Here is a 26386-nt window from a genome sequence, read left to right as displayed (position 1 = left end):
CGCGCTCTTAGGGACCCCCATCTCCGCGCCCACCCCCGCGCCCCACCGCGCTCTCAGGGATCCCCCCATCTGCACGCCTCCACCGCGCCATCCGGGACCCCCCCATCTCTGCGCCCCACCGCGCCCTCAGGGACCCCCATCTCCGCGCCCCACTGCGCCCACGGGGGACCCCCATCTCCGCGCTCTTAGGGACCCCCATCTCCGCGCCCCCACGGTGCCCGCGGGACCCTCCACTGAGCCACAAGAACCCCCATCTCTGCGCCCTCAGGGACCCCCAACTCCACGCCCCCTACCGCGCCCACTGAGCCCTCAAAGACCCCCCCCGTCTCCAGGCCCTCAGAGCCCCCCATCTCCACGCCCTCCATCGCGCCCTCAGGCACCCCCATTTCCAGGCCCCCACCGTGCCCGCGGGGACCCTCCCCTGAACCACAAAGACCGCCATCTCTGCTCCCCCCACCGCGCCCTAAGGAACCCCCCCACCTCTGCGCTCCCACCGCGCCGCGGGGACCCCCTACTCCGCGCCCCCACCGAGCCCTAAGGGACCCCCCATTTCCATGCCCCCATCGGGCCCGCAGGACCCCACACCTCTGCGCCCCCACCCATGGCCCACAGGGACCCCGTGATGTGAAGATGGGGAGATTGGGGGCGTCCAGCTTCCGTCCAAGCAGCCCCGCGGGGGCGGGGCAAGAGGTGGTGGGTGGGGCTAATGCGGGAGGGTGTGGGCGGGGCTTAGGAGGGGCGTGGCCTCTTTAGGGGCGGGGCCCAGGAAGGTTCCTGTTTGGAGCAGGGGGCGTGGTTCCGGCGGACATGGGCGGGGCTTGTTGGTCTGTCTGCGGTGGGCGGGGCCTGTAGGGGCGGGGCTTCGGCGCGTTCGGGCCCAGGTTTGCGGAGCGACGGGGTGTGGGCGGGGCCTTGTGTACGTGCCTCCGGTGGGCGGGGCTAGCTCAAACGTCGTGCCCCAGGCGTTCCGGCGGTGTGGGCGGGGCCGCGTTCGGAGCGGGGTTTACGTGGGGAGGGGATGTGGGCGGGGCCTTGTCTACGTGCCTCTGGTGGGCGGGGCCTGCCCAGATGCTGTGTCCATTGGGGGCGGGGCCTCGGTGGTGTGGGCGGGGCCGCGTCCAGAGCTGGGCTACGTAGGGGCGGGGCCTGGCGTACGTGCCTCAGGTGGGCGGGGCCGTCTCGCCTCGGGGCAGGCACGGAGCCGGTTTACGTAGGGGCGGGGCCTCGGTGGTGTGGGCGGGGCCGCGTCCAGAACGGCGTTGCGTAGGGGCGGGGCCTGGCGTACGTGCCCCAGGTGGGCGGGGCCGTCTTAAAAGCGCCGCGCGCTGGCCGTCCCGGGCGGCGTCCTGAGGGGGACGGTGGCGTCCGGGGCTGCGGAGCCGGGGCCGGTCGGGCCGCGGGAAGGGCCGGGCTCGGGGCGCGGGGGTCCGGGCGCCATGGTCCTCTACCCGGTGATCCGGAAGCTGCGGCACAAGCGCGTGGTGCTGGCCAGCGCCTCCCCGCGCCGCCAGGAGATCCTCAGCAACGCGGTGAGCGCGGGGACGGCCCGGGCTGGGGGCTGCGGCCGGGGCTGGGGGCCGTGGGGCCCCGGATGAGGCCTAGTGACCGGGAGCCTGGTGGTCGGGGACCCCGTGACCAGGGGACCCCGTGACCAGGGGACCCAGTGACCAGGGGACCCCATGACCAGGGGTCTCAGTGACCAGGGGACCCCGTGACCAGGGGTCTCAGTGACCAGGGGACCCAGTGACCAGGGGACCCAGTGACCAGGGGACCCCGTGACCAGGGGACCCCATTAGCAGGGGACCCAGTGACCAGGGGCCCCAGGGACCAGGGGACCCCGTGACCAGGGGACCCCGTTACCAGGGGACCCAGTGACCAGGGGACCAGGGACCAGGGGACCCCGTGACCAGGGGACCCCATGACCAGGGGACCCCATGACCAGGGGTCTCAGTGACCAGGGGACCCCGTGACCAGGGGACCAGTGACCAGGGGACCCCGTGACCAGGGGTCTCAGTGTCCAGGGGACCCAGTGACCAGGGGACCCCATTAGCAGGGGGCCCAGTGACCAGGGGACCAGTGACCAGGGGACCCCGTGACCAGGGGACCAGTGACAAGGGGACCAGTGACCAGGGAACCCCGTGACCAGGGGGCCCAGGGACCAGGGGGCCCAGTGACCAGGGGACCCCATTAGCAGGGGGTCCAGTGACCAGGGGACCCCGTGACCAGGGGGCCCAGGGACCAGGGGACCAGTGACCAGGGGACCCCGTGACCAGGGGACCAGTGACCAGGGGACCCCGTGACCAGGGGACCAGTGACCAGGGGACCCAGTGACCAGGGGACCCCGTGACCAGGGGACCCCATTAGCAGGGGACCCAGTGACTAGGGAACCCCATGACCAGGGGTCTCAGTGACCAGGGGGCCCAGAGACCAGGGGACCCCATGACCAGGGGACCCCATTAGCAGGGGGCCCAGTGACCAGGGGACCTCGTGACCAGGGGGCCCAGTGACCAGGGGACCCCGTGACCAGGGGGCCCAGTGACCAGGGGACCCCATTAGCAGGGGGTCCAGTGACCAGGGGACCCCGTGACCAGGGGATCCCGTGACCAGGGGACCAGTGACCAGGGGACCCCATTAGCAGGGGACCCAGTGACTAGGGAACCCCATGACCAGGGGTCTCAGTGACCAGGGGGCCCAATGACCAGGGGTCTCAGTGACCAGGGGACCCAGTGACCAGGGGACCCCATTAGCAGGGGACCCAGTGACTAGGGAACCCCATGACCAGGGGTCTCAGTGACCAGGGGGCCCAGAGACCAGGGGACCCCATGACCAGGGGACCCCATTAGCAGGGGGCCCAGTGACCAGGGGACCCAGGGACCAGGGGACCCAGTGACCGGGGGACCCAGGTATCAGGGGACCCCATGACCGGGGGACCCCATGAGCAGGGGGCCCAGTGACCAGGGGACCCCATGACCAGGGGGCTCAGTGACCAGAGGACCCCATGACCAGGGGGCCCAGTGACCAGGGGACCCCATGACCAGGGGACACAGTCACCAGAGGACCCAGGGACCAGGGGACCCCATTACCAGGGGGCCCAGTGACCAGGGGACCCCATGACCAGGGGACACAGTCACCAGAGGACCCAGGGACCAGGGGACCCCATTAGCAGGGGGCCCAGTGACCAGGGAACCCCATGACCAGGGGTCTCAGTGACCAGAGGACCCCGTGCCCAGGAGGGGGGTCCCGTGTCCCCGAAGCCGGTTGACGGAAACAGGGCCAAGGTCTCGGCCTGGTGACGGGGTGGGGGCTGGCGGGTGGAGGTGTCCTGGACGGGGGGTGAGGGCCTGTCTTCACGCTGAGTCCCCGAGACCAGGGCTGCAGTGACCGGGGGTGCAGGCCAGTGCTGGCCTCGGGGGTCCGGGTCTGTGGGGGGTTTGGGGGTGCAGGGGACTCCATGGTCCCGGGCCAGGCCTGGTGGTCGGCTGGCCCAGCACCGGCTCTATCCACTGAGCCACACTGGCCAGGGCTCACACAGCTGTTTTATTTTATTTTATTTTATTTATTTATTATTTTATTTTATTTTATTTTTTTATTTTATTACTTTATTTTATTTTATTACTTTATTTTACTTTATCTTATTTTTTTAATCTCATTTATTTTATTTTATTTTTTATCTTATTTTATTTGGTCTCATTTTATTTCTTTTATTTTATCTTATTTTATTTGGCCAAGCGGGGCGGTGAGCCAGTGCCCGCTCCACCTGCAGCTGGCGAGGGAGCTGGAGGCATGAATCCAGGCAGGTGCTCAGCCAGGGGGACGGCGAGTTTATTTACCCTCTGGGGTCAAAGGCCACGGTCCCTGCCCCCTACAGGGCCTGCCGCCTGCAGGGACCGCCTTGTTCGGGGGCAACATTGAAAAAAAGACACGGCCCTGGCTGGTGTGGCTCAGTGGATGGAGCGTGTCGGCCTGCAGACTGAAGGGTCCCGGGTTCGATTCCGGTCAAGGGCATGGACCTTGGTTGCGGGCACATCCCCAGTGGGGGGCGTGCAGGAGGCAGCTGATGGATGTTTCTCTCTCATCGATGTTTCTCTCTCTCCCTCTCTCCTCTCTGTAAAAAAATCAATGAAATATATTTTAAAAATTAATAGAAAAGACATATGGGTTGCAGGCCAGATCTCCAGTCGGGGGCGTGCAGGAGGCAGCCAGTCCATGATTCTCTCTCCTCATGGATGTTTCTCTCTCTCCCTCTCCCTTCCTCTCTGAAATCAATAAAAATACATTTTTTTTAAAAAAATAAAAGACATTTTCCCTGCACACAGCTTTTTGAAAAATTTAATTTTATTTATTTATTTTATTTTTCTAAGTTAATCTTTATTGTTGAACGTATTACATATGTCCCCCATTCCCCCCATGGACCTCTTATTTTATTATTTTAATTTATTGTTTTTATTTTATCTTATATTATTGCTTTTAAATTTTTTATTTTATTTATTTTATTGATTTCAGAGGGGAAGGGAGAGGGAGAGGAAGATAGAAACATCCATGAGGAGAGAGAATCACGGACCGGCTGCCTCCTGCACGCCCCCTACTGGGGGATCCAGCCTGCAACCCGGGCATGTGCCCTTGACCGGGAATCGAACCCGGGACCCTTCAGTCCACAGGCCGATGCTCTATCTATGAGCCACACTGGTGAGGGCTCATACAGCTTTTTTTGTTGTATTTTATTTATTTGATTATTTTCTTTTATCTTATCTCACTTTATTTATGTTATTACTTTATTTTATCTTACTTTATTTTTGCATTTTATTTTATCTCATTTTACTTATTTTATTTATTTTGTTGTTATTTTAACTTATTATTTTACTTTACCTTATTTTATTTGATCTCATTTTATTTATTTTATTATATCATTATTTTATTTTATCTTATTTTTTTATTTTCTTATTTTATCTCATTTTATTTATTTTATTTTTTTATCTTATTTTTAATTTTTTTATCTCATTTTATTTGATCTCATTTTATTTCTTTTGGGAAGAGTATTTCCAGTCTCTTGGCCCCTGTGGGGGTGAGGCCCCGTCCTTGGGGACTCTCGGGGAGCCCTTTGACCCCCGATCACCAGGGCGAGCAGCAACTGCGTCAATGCCACCCCCGTGGCTTCTGTGTGACTGACCGGGCAGAGGTCTCCCGTCCAGGTCAGTGGCCCAGCCCGGCCCGGAGTGGCCGTGGGTGCAAGTTCAGTGACGAGGAAGGGGGACCGGGCATGGGAACGGCCACAGGTACGGGGACCCTTCCCCTCTGTCCCCTCGCCCTTGCATTCCTCAAACCCCCCTGCCCCCCATGTCCCCTTTTTATTTTTTAAAATATATTTTATTGATTTTTTTTTTTAAATATATTTTATTGATTTTTTACAGAGAGGAAGAGAGAGGGAGAGAGAGTCAGAAACATCGATGAGAGAGAAACATCGATCAGCTGCCTCCTGCACACTCCCCACTGGGGATGTGCCCGCAACCAAGGTCCATGCCCTTGACCGGAATCGAACCCGGGACCCTTCCGTCCGAAGGCCGACGCTCTGCCCACTGAGCCACGCCGGTTAGGGCTGGGTTTATGTTTTTAAACATATTTTTTTAAATATGTGTGTTTTTTTTTATTTTTATTTATTTATTTATAAACATTTTTTTATTGATTTCAGAGAGGAAGGGAGAGAGAGAGGAAGATAGAAACATCCATGATGAGAGAGAAACATTGATCGGCTGCCTCCTGCACGCCCCCCACTCGGGATGTGCCCGCAACCCAGGCATGTGCCCTTGATCAGAATCGAACCCGGGACCCTTCTGTCCACAGGCCGATGCTCTATCCACTGAGCCACACCAGTTAGGGCTTGAGTTTTTTTTATAATATATTTTATTGATTTTTTACAGAGAGGAAGGGAGAGGGAGAGAGAGTTAGAAACATCGATGAGAGAGAAACATCCATCAGCTGCCTCCTGCACACGCCCCACTGGGGATGTGCCTGCAACCCAGGCATGTGCCCTTGATCAGAATCGAACCCGGGACCCTTCAGTCCGCAGGCCGACGCTCTATCCACTGAGCCACACCCATACCCGCTCTTCTCTGCTTGCAGGGTCTGAGGTTCGAGGTGGTGCCCTCCCGGTTTAAGGAGCAGCTGAACAAAGCCGCGTTCCCCACCCCGTACGCCTACGCCATGGAGACGGCCAAGCAGAAGGCCCTGGACGTGGCCCAGAGGATGCACCAGGCAAGAGCGGGCTCTGCGTCGGCCGCCTCGGGGTGTCCGGTTATGGGGGGGAGCGGGGGGAGGAGGATTCAGGCTCTATTTTATTTCTTCTTATTATTATTTTTTAAATATATTTTATTGATTTTTTTACAGAGAGGAAGGGAGAGGGAGTGAGAGTTAGAAACATCGATGATGAAAGAGAAACATCGACCAGCTGCCTCCTGCACGCCCCCCACTGGGGATGTGCCCGCAACCCAGGTCCATGCCCTTGACCGGGAATCGAACCCGGGACCCTTCCGTCCGCAGGCCGACGCTCTATCCGCTGAGCCACACCAGTCAGGGCTTATTTGTTGTTATTATTTAAACTAGAGGCCTGGTGCACGAAATTCGTGCATGGGTAGGGTCCCTAGGCCTGGCCGGTGATCAGGCCTAATCAGGTTCCCCGCCGCCTCCTTCCCTCGCTCTCCCTCAGCGCCCCAGTGCCGCTGCTGATCGCCCGCCATGTTCCGCCCCGCCCCCTGGTGGTCATAGCGAGCATTCGAACTTCTGGTCTCCCAGGTCGAACTCCCAAGGGGACCATTTGCATATTAGCCTTTTATTATACAGGATATTTTGGTTAGGGGCATTTTATTTTATTTTTATTTCTTAATATATTTTTATTGATTTCAGAGAGGAAGGGAGACGGGAGAGAGAGATAGAGACATCAATGATGAGAGAGAATGATGGATCGGCTGCCTCCTGCACGCCCCCGACTGGGGATCGAGCCCACAACCCGGGCACGTGCCCTTGACCGGGAATCGAACCCGGGACCCTTTGATTCAAAGGCCGACGCTCTATCCACTGAGCCACACCGGCCAGGGCTTATTTTAATTTTTTTAAATATATATATTTTTTAAATTTGTTTTTATTTTTATAGTATTTTATTTATTTATTTACTTATTCATTTATTTTGTTCATCCTCACCCGAGAATATTTTCCCGTTGATTTTAGGGAGGTTGGAAGAGAGAGGGAAAGACGGAGAGAAACATCGATGTGAGAGAGACACATTGATTGATTGCCTCGGGCCCTTGGACCGGGAATCGAACCCGGGACCCTTTGGTCCGCAGGCTGACGCTCTATCCACTGAGCCACACTGGCCCGGGCTAATATATTTTTATTGATGTCAGAGAGGAAGAAAGAGGGAGAGAGAGAGAGAGAGAAACATCCATGAGGAGAGAGAATCATGGATCAGCTGCCTCCTGCACGCCCCCGACTGGGGATGGAGCCCACAACCCGGGCATGTGCCCTTGACCGGGAATCGAACCCGGGACCCTTCAGTCCGCAGGCTGATGCTCTATCCACGGAGCCACACCGGCTCGGGCCCAATCATTGATATTTCTCTCTCTCTCTCTCTCTCTCTCTCTCTCTCTCCCTCATCTCCTCTATCTCTACAATCAATAAAAACATATTTAAAAAATAAAATAAAAATAGATGCCCGCTCGTGTGCCATTAATGCAGTTTATTTATTGCTAAGTGTTGCCGTGTAGGAAACTCCTACGTTCCCGTAACACTTACGTTTTAGGGCTTATCGGTGCTTTTGCTACTTTGCACTAAGCTGTTATAATTAACGTCACGCTATCCTATCTAATAAGGAGATAATACAGCCTATTAGGTTGTTACTAGATAATAAGCTACTAGGGTCAGTATTGTAATTAAGACGACAGTAGCATTTATAACAAAGGGTTGCGCTAGCTTGTCTGTTACTTTGTTACCGTATAACATACTGTCGTAACTCACAGTATCATTTATGATAAAGGATGAATATAAGTTGTCCATGCGTTACCACATAATATGATATTACAGTTAATATAATAGTATCACTTTCAATAAAGAATTAATGGCCCTGCCCTGGCTGGTGGGGCTCAGTGGATAGAGCGTGGGCCTGCGGACTGAAGGGTCCTGGGTTCGATTCCGGTGAAGGGCACATGCCCGGGTTGTGGGCTCCTCCCCGGCCTGAGCCCTGGTTGGGGGCGCGTGCAGGAGGCCACCCATCGATGGATGGGTGTCTCTCACATCGATGTTTCTCTCTGGCTCTCCCTCTCTCTCCCACTCTGTTTCCAAAAATCAGTGGACGGATATCCTCGGGGGAGGAATAAAAAATAATAAACGTAAAATTAAATTTGTGTTTCTTCTGCAGAAAGACCTCCGGGCCCCCGACATCGTCATCGGAGCCGACACCATCGTGGTGAGTCCCATTCCCGGCCGCCCTCCGTGGGTGCTGACGTCCCGGGTCACCCTGGCGGGCGTGGGCGGCCCTCAGGGGCACCTGTCCCCGGCCCTCCTCCCGGCCCCGGCCCCGGCCCCGTCACACCGTCCCGATCTCCGGCTCCGTCTTCACCTGGCTTCTCCCTCAGTGGGAGCCGGTGCCCAAATTTCCCTCTTTTTTTTTTTTTGTTAATCCTCACCCAAGGATATTTTTTAGACCGAGTGGCAGGGAAAGGAAGAGAGAGAGAGAGAGAAACATCCATGAGGAGAGAGAATCATGGGTCGGCTGCCTCCTGCACGCCCCCCACTGGGGATCGAGCCCACAACCCCGGGCAGGTGCCCTTGACCGGGAATCGAACCCGTGACCTCCTGGTTCATAGGTTGATGCTCAACCACTGAGCCACCTCGGCCGGGCTCACCTTGAATTTTATTTTATTTATTTTTTTTGTTAATCCTCACCCGGGCATATTTTCCCGTTGATTTTTATTTTATTTAATTTATTTAATTAATTATATTTTATTTAACTTTATTTTATTTAACTTTATTTACTTTATTTTATTTATTTATTTAATTTTATATTATTTTATTTTATTTTTTCCCCATTGATTTTTAGAGAGAGAGAGAGAGGAAGAGACAGGGAGAGACAGAGAGAAACATCGATGAGAGAGAAACACATCGATGGGTTGCCTCCTGCACGCGCCCCGACCAGGGCCCAGGCCGGGGAGGAGCCTGCCACTGAGGCACGTGCCCTTTGACCGGGAATCGAACCCGGGACCCTTCGGTCCGCGGGCCGACGCTCTACCCACTGAGCCACACCGGCCGGGGCTCCGTTGGTTTTCAGGGAGAGTGGGGAGAAAAGGCAGAAGAGAGAAACATCCATTGGTTGCTTCCCTGCCAGGGATGGAGCCTGCAACCCGGGCCTGTGCCCTTGACCGGGAATCGAACCCGGGACCTCCTGGTTCACAGGTCGACACTCAACCACTGAGCCACCTTGAATTTTTTTTTTTTTAATATATTTTATTGATTTTTTTTTTTTACAGAGAGGAAGAGAGAGGGAGAGAGAGTTAGAAACATCGATGAGAGAGAAACATCCATCGGCTGCCTCCTGCACGCCCCCCTACTGGGGATAGAGCCCACAACCCGGGCCTGTGCCCTTGACTGGACTCGAACCCGGGACCCTTCAGTCCGCAGGCCGATGCTCTATCCACTGAGCCAAACTGGTTAGGGCCACCTTGAATCTTAAAAGAAAAGTGTATCGAGGGGCCCGGCTGGGGAGTGGGGGAGGGGGTGGGGGGAGGGAAGGGGAGGGGGAGGACACGCCCGTCTGACCCGGTTTCTCCTGCAGACGCTGCAGGGGCTGATCCTGGAGAAGCCGGTGGACAAGCAGGACGCCTACCGCATGCTGTCCAGGTGGGCGCCATGGCAACCGCCTCCCGGGGACCAGCCGCATCCCACGCAGCCAGGGAGGCGGGGAGGGGCTGGGGGGTCCTCGCGGGGTTGGCCGGAGGGTGGACCCAGCGCCCGTGAGCTGAGCTGTGTTCCTTCCACGCACATGGGGCTGGAGCCGGGGTCCCTTGTCCCTGACCTTGACCTCCGGTCCCTCCTTCCACCCTCCCTCCCCGTGCCGCCTCCCCCTGACCGGCTTCCACAGCCCAGCTCGGATCCCAGGAGAGCAAATAGACGGAGGCTCAGAAACAGCCAGCTCCGGCCCCAGCCAGTGTGGCTCAGTGGATAGAGCGTCGGCCTGTGGACTGAAGGGTCCCGGGTTCGATTCCCGGTCAAGGGCATGTACCTTGGTTGCGGGCACATCGCCAGTAGGGGGCGTGCAGGAGGCAGCTGATGGATGTTTCTCTCTCATCATCGATGTTTCTAACTCTCTATCCCTCTCCCTCCTCCATGTAAAACATCAATAAAATATATTTAAAAAGAAAAGAAAAGAAATAGCCAGCTCAGGGCGCCCCCTCTCTCCCCCCCAATCTGGGTCCCTCTTGCACGGCCCCCCACCCTGCTGATGCTGGGGTCCATGTGCTCCCTGCTAACGGGGACCAGTGACCCCACACCCATGTCCCCCTGCACCTCTCTCTCTCTCTCTCTCTTTTTTTTAATCTCTTTTACCATTTTTATTATTTTTTTTAAACTTCATTTTGGTTTTAAATATATGTTTATTGATTTCAGAGAGGGAGAGAGAGAGAGAAACATCAACGAGGAGAGAGAATCATGGATCAGCTGCCTCCTGCACGCCCCCTACTGGGGATGGAGCCCGCAACACGGGCATGTGCCCTTGACCGGGAATCGAACCCGGGACCCTTCAGTCCGCAGGCCGACGCTCTATCCACTGAGCCACACCAGCTAGGGCTTATTTTTTTTTTCCATGCAATAAACATTAATATTTCAAGGAAAATGATTTTAAGTCTAATAATGTTAATGCAATAAACGCTCTATCCACTGAGCCACACCAGCTAGGGCTTATTTTTTTTTTCCATGCAATAAACATTAATATTTCAAGAAAAACGGTTTTAAGTCTAATAATGTTAATGCAATAAACATTAATATTTCAAGAAAAACGGTTTTAAGTCTAATAATGTTAATGCAATAAACATTAATATTTCAAGAAAAACGGTTTTAAGTCTAATAATGTCAATGCAATAAACATTAATATTTCAAGAAAAACGGTTTTAGGTATAATAATGCTACGTGCAATAAGCATTAATATTTTATGAAAAACCATTTTAAGTATAAATATTAATGCAGTAAACTATTTCAAGAAAAAAACGATTTTAATTATAATATTACATGCAATAAAAATTAATATTTTGAGAAAAAAAGATTTTAAGTATAATAATGTTAATGCAATTAACATTAATATTTCAAGAAAAAAAGATTTTAAATATAATACTATTACCAAAACTGTACTAACTTAGTATAATATCACAAAAGTTATAAGAAGTATTAAAAATCTGCAAATAACAGGATTACTTCTATTATATTCTGAAATATTTTTTTTCCTCTTTACTATTTTTATTGATTTCAATAAAAAAAAGAGAGATAGAAACATGAATGATGAGCCCTGGCTGGTGTGGCTCAGTGGATAGAGCGTCGGCCTGCGGACTGAAGGGTCCCGGGTTCGATTCCCGGTCAAGGGCACATGCCTGGGTTGCGGGCTCCATCCCCAGTGGGGGGCGTGCAGGAGGCAGCCGATCCATGATTCTCTCTCATCATGGATGTTTCTATCTCTCCCTCTTCTTTGAAATCATTAAAAAAAATATATTTTTAAAAAAAAAAGGAAGTAGCCAGCTGTGGCTGCCCCGTCTGGGTCCTCCCTGCATGGCCACCACATCCCCTGATGTTGGGGTCCCCGTGCTCCTCGCTAACTGGCCACTGAGTCCTGTAAGCGACACCCCACGGTTGTCCCTCCCGCTCGAAGACCGATCAGCCCACACCTGCAGCCCCTTCCACCTCTCTCTCTTTTTTTATTTTTATTTTTTTTTATATTGATTTTGGAGAAAAAGAGAGAGAGGGAGAGAAACATCCATGAGGAGAGAGAATCATGATCGGCTGCCTCCTGCACGCCCCCTATTGGGGATCGAGCCCACAACCTGGGCATGTGCCCTTGACTGGGAATCGAACCCGGGACCCTTCAGTCCGCAGGCCGATGCTCTATCCACTGAGCCACACCAGCTTGATTTTTTTTTTTTTTTAGAGAGAGAGAGTTGAAGGGAGGGGGATAGAGAGAAGCATTGATGTGAGAGAGACACATCTATTGGCTGCCTCCTGCACGCGCCCGGCCTGAGACCCAGGGATCCAGCCTACCACCCCGGGTACATGCTCTGTTTTTTGTTTTTTTAAATATATTTTATTGATTTTTTTTTACAGAGAGGAAGGGAGAGGGAGAGAGAGCTAGAAACATCGATGATGAGAGAAAGACATCGATCAGCTGCCTCCTGCACGCCCCCCACCTGGGGATGTGCCCGCAACCCAGGTACATGCCCTTGACCGGAATCGAACCCGGGACCCTTTCGGTCCGAGGGCCGGCGCTCCGCCCACTGATCCGCACGGTCATGTCTTGCAGGCTGAACGGGAAGGAACACAGCGTGTTCACAGGCGTCACCATCATCCGCTGCTCCTGCCAAGGTACCCGCTCCCCTCCCCTCCCCCACCCCCAGGCTCACGGCGGGGCCTGGGGTCCCCCGGTGACCAGGGCCCAGGGGGGCAGCTCTGGCAAGAGTCCCCCCACCACGGCCCCGGGACCCCTGGATCTCAGACTTCCTGCCTCTCCCAGCGCCTAGGGCTCCTGGCGTCCCTTGGGAGGTGGCCGCCTCCCTCCCTCCCTCCCTCCCTCCCTCCCTCCCTCCCGTCTCTGTCTCTGCCTCCATCCGTCTCCCTGTGGCTTCTCCTCTGTGCCCGCGTCTCCTCGTCTGTGGCTTTTTTTTTAAAATATATTTTACTGATTTTTACAGAGAGGAAGGGAGAGGGAGAGAGAGTTAGAAACATCGATGAGAGAGAAACATCCATCAGCTGCATCCTGCACGCCCCCCACTGGGGATGTGCCCGCAACCAAGGTCACATGCCCTTGACCGGAATCGAACCCGGGACCCTTCCGTCCGCAGGCCGACGCTCTATCCACTGAGCCGCACCGGTTAGGGCTATTTTTAAATATTTTTTATTGAACTCAGAGAGCAAGGGAGAGAGAGATAGAAACATCCACGATGAGAGAGAGGATCATGGACCGGCTGCCTCCTGCACGCCCCCTACTGGGGATGGAGCCCGCAACCCGGGCCTGTGCCCTTGACCGGGAATCGAACCCGGGACCTGGTTCCTAGGTCGACGCTCAACCACTGAGCCACGCCGGCCGGGCTGTTTCCTCTCATTTTCTTTCGATCTTTCCCTCGTCTGCACCGAACCTTTCCCTCCACCTTCGTGATCCGCGTCCGAACTGCACGACCGCTGGGGCGACGTCCCCCCCGAGAGGCGGCGACGGGAACTCGGGGACACGGAGGCGACGCGTGTCCCGATGGTGGGCCTCTCGTCCCCGCAGACAGCCGGCTGGACATGGAGATCTCGGAGTTCTACGAGGAGACGCTGGTCAAGTTCTCGCAGCTGTCGGAGGAGCTGCTGTGGGAATACATCCACAGCGGGGAGCCCATGTGAGCGGCTGAGTTGGGGCGTCGGGGCCTGGCGGGGGGGGGGGGGGGGTCCGATTCAGGTCAAGGGCACAGGCCTGGGTTGCAGGCTCGATCCCCACGGCTCAGGCTCAGGGACAGAGCCCACACCCCCCGGCCTCTTCTCTTCTTGGATTTAGGTTTTTAAACACAGTTTTAAAAATACGTTTTGGGCCGAGGCCGGTGTTGCTCAGTGGGTAGAGCGTCGGCCTGCGGACTGAAGGGTCCCGGGTTCGATTCCCGGTCAAGGGCATGGACCTTGGTTGCGGGCACATCCCCAGCAGGGAGCGTGCAGGAGGCGGCTGATGGATGTTTCTCTCTCATCGATGTTTCTAGCTCTTTCTCCCTCTCCCTTCCTCTCTGTAAAAATCAGTAAAATATATTTAAAATATATATATATTTTTTTTTAAATATTTTTTTATTGATTTCAGAGAGGAAGGGAGAGGGAGATAGAAACATCCATGATGAGAGAGAATCACTGATCGGCTGCCTCCTGCACGCCACCTACTGGGGATCAAGCCCAGCAACCCAGGCATGTGCCCTTGACCGGGAATCGAACCCGGGACCCTTCAGTCCGCAGGCCGACACTCTGTCCACTGAGCCAAACTGGCTAGGGCTGGGTTTATGTTTTTAAATGTATTTTTTTAAATATGTGTTTTGTTTTTTTTAATATACACTGAGTGGCCAGATTATGATGATCTCCGAACACATAATCATCTGGCCACTCCGTGTCCATCCTATAGAATAAAAGGCTAATATGCAAATGGTCCCCTCGACAGGGAGTTCGACCAGCAGGCAGGCCGGCCAACCGCCCTCGTCCCCTCCCCCTGGCCAGGCTGGCCGGACCCCACCCATGCACGGATTCATGCACCGGGCCTCTAATATATACATACACACACTGAGTGGCCAGATTATTATGCGTTCAGAGATCATCATCATCTGGCCACTCAGTGTATTTTTATTGATGTCAGAGAGGAAGGGAGAGGGAGAGAGAGAGAGAGAAATTTCCATGAGGAGAGAGAACCATGGACCGGCTGCCTCCTGCACGCCCCCGTACTGGGGATTGAGCCCGCAACCTGGGCCTGTGCCCTTGACCGGGAATCGAACCCTGACCTCCTGGTTCCCAGGTCGATGCTCAACCACTGAGCCACGCCAGCGGGCCGGGCTCCTGCCCTGTGTCTTACCCTCTCCCCCCACCGCCCCCCCCCTCAGGGACAAGGCCGGCGGCTACGGGATCCAGGCCCTGGGCGGGATGCTGGTTGAATACGTCCACGGAGACTTCCTCAACGTCGTGGGCTTCCCCCTGAACCACTTCTGCAAGAAGCTGGCCGAGCTGTACCTCACGTGGCACCCCGAGGACCTGCCGCCGGCCCAGCAGGACTCCCTCCCCGCCGTGGACGCCCACGAGAACCTCAGCGGCCTCCTCGACGTGGAGGGCCCCGGCCGGGGTGGGGCCCGGGTGCGCGGCGACCGGCCTCAGGCTCTGGGCCGGAGGAGCTCGGGTCCCAGCCGGACGGTGGACAGCCTGCCCCCGACGCCCCTCCTGGAACTCGTGGACGGCTTCAAGGCGTCCAAGGTACCTCCACGGGCCCCCCCCCCCCCCCCCCCCCGGGGCGGCCGTGACGGAGGACCTCACAATGGCGGCTTCACAGCAGAGAGTCCTCCTGTCGATCCTGGAGATCGGGAGTCCCTGGGGCCACGCTCCCTCCAGAGGGTCCCCCCTGCCTCTCCCAGCGCCTGGGGCTCCAGGGTTTCCGGGCCGAGTCCCTCCCGCCTCTGCCTCCGTCTCCACGCGGCTGCTCCTCTGTGTCTGCGTCTCCTCGTCTGTGTCTGACAAGGACCCCGTCCTTGGAGGGAGGGCCCCCTGACCCAGGACGACCTTGTCTCCAAGTCTTCACTTTATCCCGTCTGCAAAGACCCCGTTTCTTTTCTTTTTAAATATGTTTTTATTATTGATTGATTTAGGAGAGGAAGGGAGAGAGAGAGAAACATCCATGAGGAGAGAGAAGCATGGATCGGCTGCCTCCTGCACGCCCCCTACTGGGGATGGAGCCCACAACTCCAGGGCATGGAATTAAACTGTGACCTCTTGGTTCATAGGTTGATGCTCAATCACTGAGCCACACCAGCCGGGCTCACTCATTTGCTCTAATCTTGAGCAAACCTTGTACCAGCTGTAGCCTAAACGCTTTCTTTTCTGATTGGATGGATAGTTGAAGGTGTAGACAGATAGGGAGATGGATGGGTAGGTAGGTAGAAATGGTGGGTGGGTGGATGGATGGATGGATGGATAGATAGTAGATTACAGATTAGATAAATGGAAGGTTGGATGGATGGATAATTAAAGGTGTAAATGGATGGACGGATGGATGGGTAGATGGATGGATGGATCGATGGAGGATCGATGGATGGAGGATAATTAAAGGTGTGCATGGATGGAAGGATGGATGGGTATGTAGATGGATGGATGGATGGATAATTAAAGGTGTAGATGTATAAATAGGTGGATGGAGGATGGATGGATAGTAGGTGGGTGGATGGATGCATGGATGGATGGATGGATAGGTAGATGGATAGATAGGTAGATGGATGGATAATTAAAGGTGTAGATGGATGGATAGGTAGATGGATGGATAATTAAAGGTGTAGATGGATAGATAGGTAGATGGATGGATAATTAAAGGTGTAGATGGATGGATGGAGGGAGGGATGGATGGACAGATAGGTAGATGGAGGATGGATGGATAAGTAAAGGTGTAGATGGATGGATGGATGGATAAATATATGGATGGATGGATGGATGGATGGACGGATAGGTAGGTAGATGGAGGATGGATGGATAAGTAAAGGTGTAGATGGATGGATGGATGGATGGAGGGTGGATAGGTGGGTGGATGGATGGTGGTTGGATGGATGGATAGATGGATAAATAGGTAGATGGACAGATAGATAGGTAGATGGGGGATGGATGGATAAGTAAAGGTGTAGATGGATGGATGGATAGAAAGGTGGATGGAGGGTGGATAGGTGGATGGATGGATGGATGGATGGATAAATAGGTGGATGGACAGATGGATGGATAAGTAAAGGTGTAGAAGGATGGATAGGTGGATGGATAGATAGGTGGATGGAGGGTGGATAGGTGGTTGGATGGATGGATAGATGGATAAATAGGTAGATGGACAGATAGATAGGTAGATGGGGGATGGATGGATAAGTAAAGGTGTAGATGGATGGATGGATGGATAGATAGGTGGATGGAGGGTGGATAGGTGGATGGATGGATGGATAGATAGGTGGATGGACAGACAGATAGGTAGATGGGGATGGATGGATAAGTAAAGGTGTAGATGGAGGGGTAGGTAGGTAGGTAATAGGTAGGAATACTGGGTGGATTGATGACTTCCTAACCTTGATAGCTTTGACCTCCCCCTTCGGAGTCTGTGGAAGGGAAACACCCGGGAGGTCACACACCAGGTCCGACTGCCCCCCCCCACCCCCCCCGTTTCCCACGGACAGGCCCTGTTCACTGCTTGCAAGATGAAGGTGTTTGATTTGTTGCAAGACGACGCCCCCCTGAGCGCCGCGGAGATCGCCCAGAAAATCGACGCCTCTGAGTGCGGGACTGCACGGCTGCTGGACGCGTGTGCGGCCCTGGGGTTGCTGGAGAAGACGGAGAGAGGTGAGGGGACTGGGGGGTGTTCTGCCGAGAGAGAATCTCGGGAGGCGGGAGCCAGTCGCTGCGGGAAGGTGGCGTCCCCGCCAAGGCAGGGAGGACCCGACCGGCTCTCCCCCTGCCCTCGGAAACATGGCCGTCTCCTGGCGGGTGAGATACAAGGGGTGGATGGAAGGCAGGAAGCAGGTGTGTGTGTGTGTGTGTGTGTGTGTGTGTGTGTGTGTGTGTTTCCATGCACACACGTGTGTTAGAAGAATGACTTCTTATGGGCCCTGGTCTCACAGGGGCTGTATCAGTCAGGGTTCTCCAGAGAAACAGAACCAATAGGACATATGTGTGTGCACAACATGGACATTTATTTATTTAGATAGACAGGCAGATGACATGGAGGGGTGGATCGATGACAGATAAATGACAGATAGATAGATAGATAGATAAGAAATAGATAAGAAATAGATATTGATAACAGAGAGATGATACATAGAGATGACACGTAGATGATAAAAGTAGACAGATAGATGATACATACATAGGTGACAGAAGATATGGCTAATGGATGGAAAAATGGATAAATAGGTGGGTGGATGCCTGGATGGATGGATGGATGGTTGGATGGATAGTGGAATGTGTAGATGGATGGATAGATGGGTAGATGGATGGATAGATAGTAGATGACAGGTGATTTAAAAGGGTGGTTGAATGGGTGGGTGGATGGTAGATGACATGAGGTAAATGGATGGATGGGTGGATGGGTGGATGGGTGGGTGGGTGGATGGATGGATGGATGGGTGGGTGGATGGATGGATGGATGGATGGGTGGGTGGGTGGATGGGTGGGTGGATGGTAGATGACATGAGGTAAATGGATGGATGGGTGGGTGGGTGGGTGGATGAGTGGGTGGGTGGATGGATGGGTGGATGGATGGATGGATGACATGAGATAAATGGATGGATGGATGGGTGGGTGGATGGATGGATGGATGGGTAGGTGGGTGGGTGGATAGTAGATGACAGATGAGATGGATGGATGGATGGATGGTTGGTAGATGACAGATAAGATAAATTAATTAAATTAATGGATGGATGGATGGATGGATGGATGGGCGGGTGTGTGGGTGGATAGTAGATGACATGAGATAAATGGATGGATGGATGGGTGGGTGGATGGATGGATGGATGGGTGGGTGGGTGGGTGGTTGGATGGGTGGGTGGGTGGGTGGATGGGTGGGTGGGTGGGTGGATAGTAGATGACAGATGAGATGGATGGATGGGTGGGTGGGTGGGTGGGTGGGTGGATAGTAGATGACCGATGAGATGGATGGATGGATGGGTGGGTGGGTGGGTGGGTGGATAGTAGATGACCGATGAGATGGATGGATGGATGGATGGGTGGGTGGGTGGGTGGATAGTAGATGACAGATGAGATGGATGGATGGATAGTGGATGACATGAGAAATGGGTGGGTGGATGGGTGGGTAGATAGATGACAGATGAGATGGATGGGTGGGTGGGTGGGTGGATGGGTGGATGGGTGGATGGGTGGGTGGGTGGATGGATGGATGGATGGATGGATAGTGGATGACAGATGAGAAATGGGTGGGTGAATGGGTGGGTGGATAGATGACAGATGAGATGGATGAATGGGTGGGTGGGTGGATAGATGACAGATGAGATGGATGAATGGGTGGGTGGGTGGATGGATGGATGGATGGGTGGATGGGTGGATGGATGAGTAGGTGGGTGGGTGAATAGTAGATGACAGATGAGATGGATGGGTGGGTGGGTAGGTAGATGACAGATGAGATGGGTGGGTGGGTGGGTAGGTAGATGACAGATGAGATGGGTGGGTGGGTGGGTGGAGGGAGGGTGGGAGGATGAAAACGTGTCTGCTGGACGGACAGAGCTCTGAGCTGGGTCTCTGAGGGGGAGGGAAGGGGGCGCTGTGCATGGGGCCTGAGAAGTAGAAAGAGGGGGGGCCGTCCCCAGCCCGGAGAGGCAGCCGGACCCCGTGTCCCCTCAGGGTACAGCAACACGGCGCTGGCCGGCCTGTACCTGCCCTCGGACGGCGAGTACTCCCTGCACCCCCTCATCGTGTACAGCGACGAGCACACGTGGCCCTTCTTCACGGAGCTGGAGGCCGCCGTCCGCGCGGGGCCCGGCCCGCACCCCGGGGCTCAGGGGCGCACGGTGGACAGCCTGTTCCAGGTACCCGCGTCCCCTCCCCTCCCCGCCCGTGCAGCCACGAGGGCTAGAGTGGGGGGCCCGGGGGGGCCCGGGGTGCTGGCTGGTGCCCGCTCCAGGCGTGTGTGGGTGCACAGGCCCCGGAACGAGAATTCCTCAGGCCGGGGAGCGGTTCGCTTGTCCGGGAGCCCCCAGTGTCCAGGCCCCCGGGCCCCCCATCCCCTCCCCTCTGTCCAGAGAGACTCGCTTGGGGTTGACGTGCGAGCCGGCCGTGTGTCCCGGCTGGGCGGGGGGTGCGGGGCCGCTGGGACGGACGGGCGCTCGGGGTGGGGGCTCCCCGGCGGGGTTTGCGGAGGGCGGAGCGCACGTGGTGGGCGAGTCGGTTCTGCGCGCCACACGGGAAGGAGGTGATGGAGCGCGTGGTTAAGGCGCCTGTGGGGCAGGGAGAGAGGAGAGAGAGGCGGACAGACAGAGGGACAGACAGAGAGACAGAGAGAGAGAGGGATCCCTGTGAGGCCCGAGGGGGGGAGAGGAGGACGGGAGAGAGACAGGGGCACAGACAGACAGACAGAGGGAGGGAGGGAGGCAGAGAATGAAAACGCAAAGCGGCCCTGAGCCCCCAGAGGTGCTGGCGAGGTGGTGGGGTCGTGGGGGGGGGGGGGCGTCCCTCCATCCTGGCCGGGCAGAGAGCCTGGTTCCCGCCCCCCCTCCCCCCCCCACGCCGCCCCAGGCCGCGGTGACACGCAGGGGCGTTACCAGGCAGATTTGAAGGGCACTGCCCTCTCCATGGGACCCCCGACCCCACAGCCACGCTGAGCCCCCCCTGCCCCAGCCCAGCTCCCCACCCCTCCAGCCCCCAAGCCCCTCCCTCCTCCGTTCCGGGGACATGGGGACAGGCCGGGTGGGGGTGCCTGCGTCCCCGCAGCAGAAAGGAGGAGGGAAGGTGACGGCCCCACAGCTCCGCCCGCAAGGTTTTCCCTGCGCCCCTGTGCCCATCCCCCCTCCTGTGCGCCCCCGGCCCATCCCCCCTCCTGTGCGCCCCCGGCCCATCCCCCCCCCTCCTGTGCGCCCCCGTGCCCATCCCCCTCCTGTGCGCCCCCGTGCCCATCCCCCTCCTGTGCGCCCCCGTGCCCATCCCCCCTCCTGTGCGCCCCCGTGCCCATCCCCCTCCTGTGCGCCCCCGTGCCCATCCCCCTCCTGTGCGCCCCGTGCCCATCCCCCCTCCTGTGCGCCCCCGTGCCCATCCCCCTCCTGTGCGCCCCCGTGCCCATCCCCCTCCTGTGCGCCCCCGTGCCCATCCCCCCTCCTGTGCGCCCCCGGCCCACATTCCCGCCCGCCTGTGCGCCCCTGTGCCCGTGCGCCCACGCCCACACCCCGCTCTGCGCGCCCCTGTGCCCACGCCGACTCCCACACCCCCCTTTGCCCCCCCCCCCCCCCCCGCACGGCCCCGGCTGAGACCCCCCCCCCCCCCTCCTGGTCCAGGACTGCTTCTACCAGAGCCAGGACCGGAAGCTGCAGTTCCTGCGCGCCATGCACAGCCTCGGCAAGCTGACCGCCCGCCACGTGGCCACGGCCTTTGACCTGTCCCGGTTCACCTCCGCCTGCGACCTGGGAGGTGCGTGCGCCCGGCCCGGACCCGCGGCCAGCGGCTCTCGCCCCGGGCTTCCTTTCTTTCTTTCCTTTCGTGTTTGTTTTAAATCTGTTTTTATTGATCTCGGAGAGGAAGGGAGAGAGAGAAACATCCATGATGAGAGAGAATCATGGATCGGCGGCCTCCTGCACGCCCCCGACTGGGGATCGAGCCCACAACCCGGGCCTGTGCCCTTGACCGGGAATCGAACCCTGACCTCCTGGTTCCTAAGAGCCACGTCGACCGGCTGGGCTTCTCTCTCGTCTTAAATCACGGCCCCCGGACCTGCCCGTAAGACTCCCAAAACGGGCTGATCTCTCCAAACCCCCCTGAGGACCCAGTTAGCCCGGGGTGGGTGCGAGAGGTCAGGGGCCCTTTCTGGTCCTTTCTGCCAATCCGGGGGCAGCATCATGGGGCCCTCGTCCCCATCCGATCAGGCCTGGCAGGGCCCACATGCCCTGCACTGCACCCTGGACCCGACCTGACGCAGGGCAGAGGCCAGAGGGCAGAGGGCAGAGGACAAGAGACCTGTGGGCGGGGGGTGTCATGGGATCGGGGTCCTAAGAGGACCCTTAAGCTGCCTGCCGCCTTACATTTTCTCTCTCTCTCTTTTTAAATATATATTTTATTGATTTTTTACAGAGAGGAAGGGAGAGGGCTAGAGAGTTAGAAACATCGATGATGAGAGAGAAACATCCATCAGCTGCCTCCTGCACGCCCCCCACTGGGGATGTGCCCGCAACCAAGTCCATGCCCTTGACAGGAATCGAACCCGGGACCCCTCAGTCCGCAGGCCGGCGCTCTATCCACTGAGCCACACCGGTTAGGGCTCTTTTTTTTTTTTTTTTTTAAACGACATAGAAAGTGTGGGGTTTTATATATATATTTTTATTGATTTCAGAGAGGAAGGAAAGGAGAGAGAGGGAGAGACAGAAACATCCATGATGAGAGAGAACCATGGATCGGCTGCCTCCCACACACCCCCCCCCCCCCCCACTGGGGATGGAGCCCGCAACCCGGGCATGCGCCCTTGGCCAGAATCAAACCCGGGACCCTTCAGTCCACAAGCCGATGCTCTATCCACTGAGCCACACCGGCCAGGGCTCCTTTTTTTTTTTTTTTTTTTTTTGGGGGGGGAGCATTTTTATGAGCTTATTTGACCCAAACTGACCACATAGACTGTGGACCAAGCTCTCCAGCGCCCCCCACCTTACATTTCTCCCGTCCTCCACACACACCCTGTTTGGTGGCCCAGAGCGGCTGCGGTGGCACCGGCCATCATGTCTGCGTCCCACGGCAGAAAGGAGGAGGGAAGGTGACAGCCCTCCCCCCCCCGCCCAGCTCTGCCCTGAGGATTTCCCCCTGCGAACACAGACTCGCCCGGGCCGTGGTGTTTTGTGGAAGAGCCACCCTCCAGGGCCCAGAGAGCCGCACGTGGCTCGCGAGCCGCCGTTTGCCGACCACGGGCTTAGAGAATGGGTCTTGCAGAGCCCGGACTTAGGAGTCCCGTCCTGGTGGGATTCCTAAGGGCCCGGACGGCCCGGTCGGTCCGGGGACAGAGCGTGCGTGTCCGTCCCGCAGGCTGCACGGGCGTCCTCGCTCACGAGCTCGCCCGGGCGTACCCGGGGCTGAAGGTGACGGTGTTCGACCTCCCGGAGGTCATCGAGGACGTGACGGGTTTTCAGCCGGACCGAGCGCAGTCCCCGCGGGTCAGCTTCGTGCCGGGTAAGGGCCCCGCGTCCTCACGTCCGTGGGTCAGCCCGTGGCCGGCCGCCGGCACTGAGCGTGTCTGTGTGTGTGTGTGTGTGCGTGCAGGTGTGTGTGTGTGTGTGTCTGTGCAGGTGAGTTGGTCTGTGTGTCTGCAGGTGGGTGTGACTCTGTGTGCAGGTGTGTGTGTGCAGGTGTGTAGGTGTGTGTAGGTCTGTCTCTGTGTGTGCAGGTGTGTCTGTGTGTGTGATGCCTCTGTGTGTACAGCTGTGTCTCTGTGTGCGTGTGCAGGTGAGTGTGCGTGCTGCCTGTGTCTCTGTGAGCATGTGGCGTGTGCACCTCCGTCTGTACACGGTCCCTCCGTGTCCATGAGCGAGGGGTTCCAGGACGCCCTCAGGTACCAGAACCCTCGGAGCTCCGGCCCCTCGTGCCAAGTGCCCTCACGTTCTCATGTTTAACCGGCCCACGCCCTCCTGAGGACGGTAAATCCGTCTGCTTCACTTGTTTTTTTAAAAATATATTTTATTGATTTTTTTTTACAGAGAGGAAGGGAGAGGGAGAGAGAGTTAGAAACATCGATGAGAGAGAAACATCCACCAGCTGCCTCCTGCACGCCCCCCACTGGGGATGTGCCTGCAACCCAGGTACATGCCCTTGACTGGGAATCGAACCCGGGACCCTTCAGTACGCAGGCCGACGCTCTATCCACCGAGCCACACCGGTTTCGGCGTCGTCTGCTTTACTTGTGACACTGACACAGGGTCACGCTGTGGGAAGTTGTCACACCGAATCGTTTTGGGAATAATAACAAGGAAAACAGTTCTGTTCTGTGCCGACAGCCATCCTGGCCCCACCGCATGGCGACAGTGTAACACCGAGCAAACCGCATGGCGACAATGTAACACTTGCTAACGCCATGGCAACCGAGTAACTTTTTCAAATAGGGTTTCAATGTAACACCACGCAAACCAGACGCCTTAAACCCACAGAAATTCGTCCTCTCTCCGCCCTGGAGACCTGGCGTGTGAGATCCAGGGGTCCCAGGGCCCCGCTCCCTCCAGAGCGTCCAGGGAGGGTCCCCCCTGCCTCTCCCAGCGCCCGGGGCTCCAGGCGTCCCCGGGCTGGTGGCCGCCTCCCTCCCTCCCGTCTCTGCCTCCGTCTCCACGCGGCTTCTCCTCTGTGTCTCCTCTTCCATCTCTTCTTTTTTGTATTTTTATTTTTTTAAATATATTTTTTTATTGATTTCAGAGTGCAAGGGAGAAGGAGAGAGAGAAACATCCATGATGAGAGAGAATCACTGGATTGGCTGCCTCCTGCACGCCCCCTACTGGGGATCGAGCCCACAACCCGGGCCTGTGCCCTTGACCGGGAATCGAACCCGGGACCCTACAGTCCGCAGGCCGACGCTCTAACCACTGAGCACACCAGCCAGGACCTCTTCTGTGTCTGACAAGGACCCTGTCCTCAGAGGGAGGGCCCCCTGACCCAGGACGACCTGTCTCCGAGCCTTCACTCCGTCCCGTCTGCAAAGACCCTGGTTCTGCTCCCAGGTTCCAGGGTCAGGACGAGGACACGTCATTTTTTTGGGGGGGAAGGGGGAGGGGCGGGCAAACCCCACTACAGCAGCCTCCCTTTTCCATTTCGATTCCCAGGGTGGCGCCTGGGCCCCTGACCCCACGACCTCTGCCTTTTGTCTCGAAACCAGGAGACTTCTTCCGAGACAGCCTCCCCGAGGCCGACCTCTACGTCCTCTCCCGGGTCCTCCGCGACTGGCCGGACGACGAGGCGCACGCGCTGCTGAGCCGGGTCTCCGGCAGCTGCAAACCAGGTGAGACGGGGTCTCCCACCCTCTTTTCCGAGGACGCGAGGACCGTGGTCTTGTCTCTTTTTCAAAATAGATGTTTACTGATTTCAGAGAGGAAGGGAGAGAGAGAGAGAGGAGAGAAACATCCATGATGAGAGAGAATCACTGACCCGCTGCCTCCTGCACGCCTCCCACTGGGGATGGAGCCCACAACCCGGGCATGTGCCCTGAGCAGGAATCGAACCCTGACCTCTTGGTTCCTAGGCTGACGCTCTATCCACTGAGCCACACGGGCCGGGCCAGTTTTTCTTTTAAAAAACAAACAAACTGCCTTTTATTAAGAGCACGCTGCCGCCATCCACCCTCTGGTGCTCCGTGTACCGTGTCCCTGCGTGCGGGTGTGTGCACACACTCACACACACACACACACACTGCTCTGAGCTCTCACACTCACTCCCCACCCTCATCAGAGCACGGGAGGCAGACAGACACGCACACGTGCACACACTCACACACACACGTGCACACACTCACACACACACACACACTGCTCTGAGCTCTCACACTCACTCCCCACCCTCATCAGTGCACGGGAGGCAGACAGACACGCACACCCATGTGCACACACTCACACATGCACACTCACACACACACACACACTGCTCTGAGCTCTCACACTCACTCCCCACCCTCATCAGTGCACGGGAGGCAGACAGACACGCACACATGCACACGTGCACACACACACTGCTCAGAGCTCTCACACTCACTCCCCACCCTCATCAGTGCACGGGAGGCAGACAGACACGCACACGCATGTGCACACACACACTCACACACTGTACCTCTCGGAGCCTTCACACCAGGTCCCCTCCATCATCAGTGCTCAGGAGGCTCACGCTCGCTCCCTGACACTCACACGCACACACTCGCTCACGCTCACTCACTGACGCTCACACTCACTCACGCGCGCGCACACAAACACACACACACACACACACACACACACACACGCTCACACGCTGCCCTCCTCAGAGCTGGCTCACGCCTCCACTCCAGCTCACCCCCCTGTCCTGCGAGGCGGGTGCTCACCTGCTCCCAGCAGCTGGGGCCCTGGTTCCCCGCACCTGCCCTCCCCCCCACAAGCATGGGGGTCACAGAGGCTCCTCCCACCGTGGGAATTCCTGTTCCCCACACGGTGAGCCCCCTCGGGGAGCCCTGGCCGGTACCCGGGGACCCAGAGGGACCTGGCACCCCCACGCCCTGCTCCGAGATTTCTGCCTCTTCACCCCCATTTCTGTCTGTCTTCCCGCTCAGTGTCTGTCTCTCCCTCGGTCTCTCTCCCTCTCTCTTGTCTGTCTGTCTGTCTGTCTGTCTGTCTCCCCCTCCGTGTCCCTGGTCCCCCAGCCCGGCCAGCACTGTCTGCAGTCTGTGCCCTGACCCTGTCCCTGTCCCTGTCCCTGTGCCTTGACCCTTGTCCCTGACCCTGTCCCTGACCCTGACCCCTTGCCCGCAGGCGGGGGGCTGCTGGTGGCGGAGACGGTGCTGGACGAGCCGAAGCGGGCGGCGCGGCCGGGGCTGCTGCAGTCGCTGGACCTGCTGGCGCGGCGCGGCCGGGAGCGCAGCCTGGGCGAGTTGGGGCGCCTCCTGCGGGCCCACGGCTTCGAGGTGCTGGGCGCCGCGCGCACCTCCGCCGTGGACGTCATCCTGGCCACGCGCGCCGGCCCTGAGGCCCCCCCAAATCCCCCTCCGCCCTGA

At 57.0% G+C, this 26386-nt stretch overlaps 1 protein-coding gene across 1 annotated transcript; it reads left to right on the top strand.

The window, feature by feature from the left end:
- The first annotated feature begins 1331 nt into the window (after positions 1-1331).
- ASMTL (acetylserotonin O-methyltransferase like) lies at positions 1332-26386 on the top strand. The gene is made up of 13 exons (XM_054720207.1): positions 1332-1529; positions 6118-6249; positions 8405-8452; positions 9818-9882; positions 12542-12603; positions 13508-13616; positions 14844-15207; positions 17151-17313; positions 19327-19511; positions 20970-21102; positions 22699-22842; positions 24530-24652; positions 26145-26386. The coding sequence occupies exons 1-13, from the start codon at positions 1437-1439 to the stop codon at positions 26384-26386; spliced, it is 1863 nt and encodes a 620-aa protein (XP_054576182.1). The 5' UTR covers positions 1332-1436.

The sequence above is a fragment of the Eptesicus fuscus genome, chromosome 1 (genome assembly GCF_027574615.1).
Source record: "Eptesicus fuscus isolate TK198812 chromosome 1, DD_ASM_mEF_20220401, whole genome shotgun sequence".
Classification (NCBI taxonomy): Eukaryota; Metazoa; Chordata; class Mammalia; order Chiroptera; family Vespertilionidae; genus Eptesicus; species Eptesicus fuscus.
Note: the sequence above shows the minus strand (reverse complement) of the source record. Positions and strands in the feature narration are given on the sequence as shown.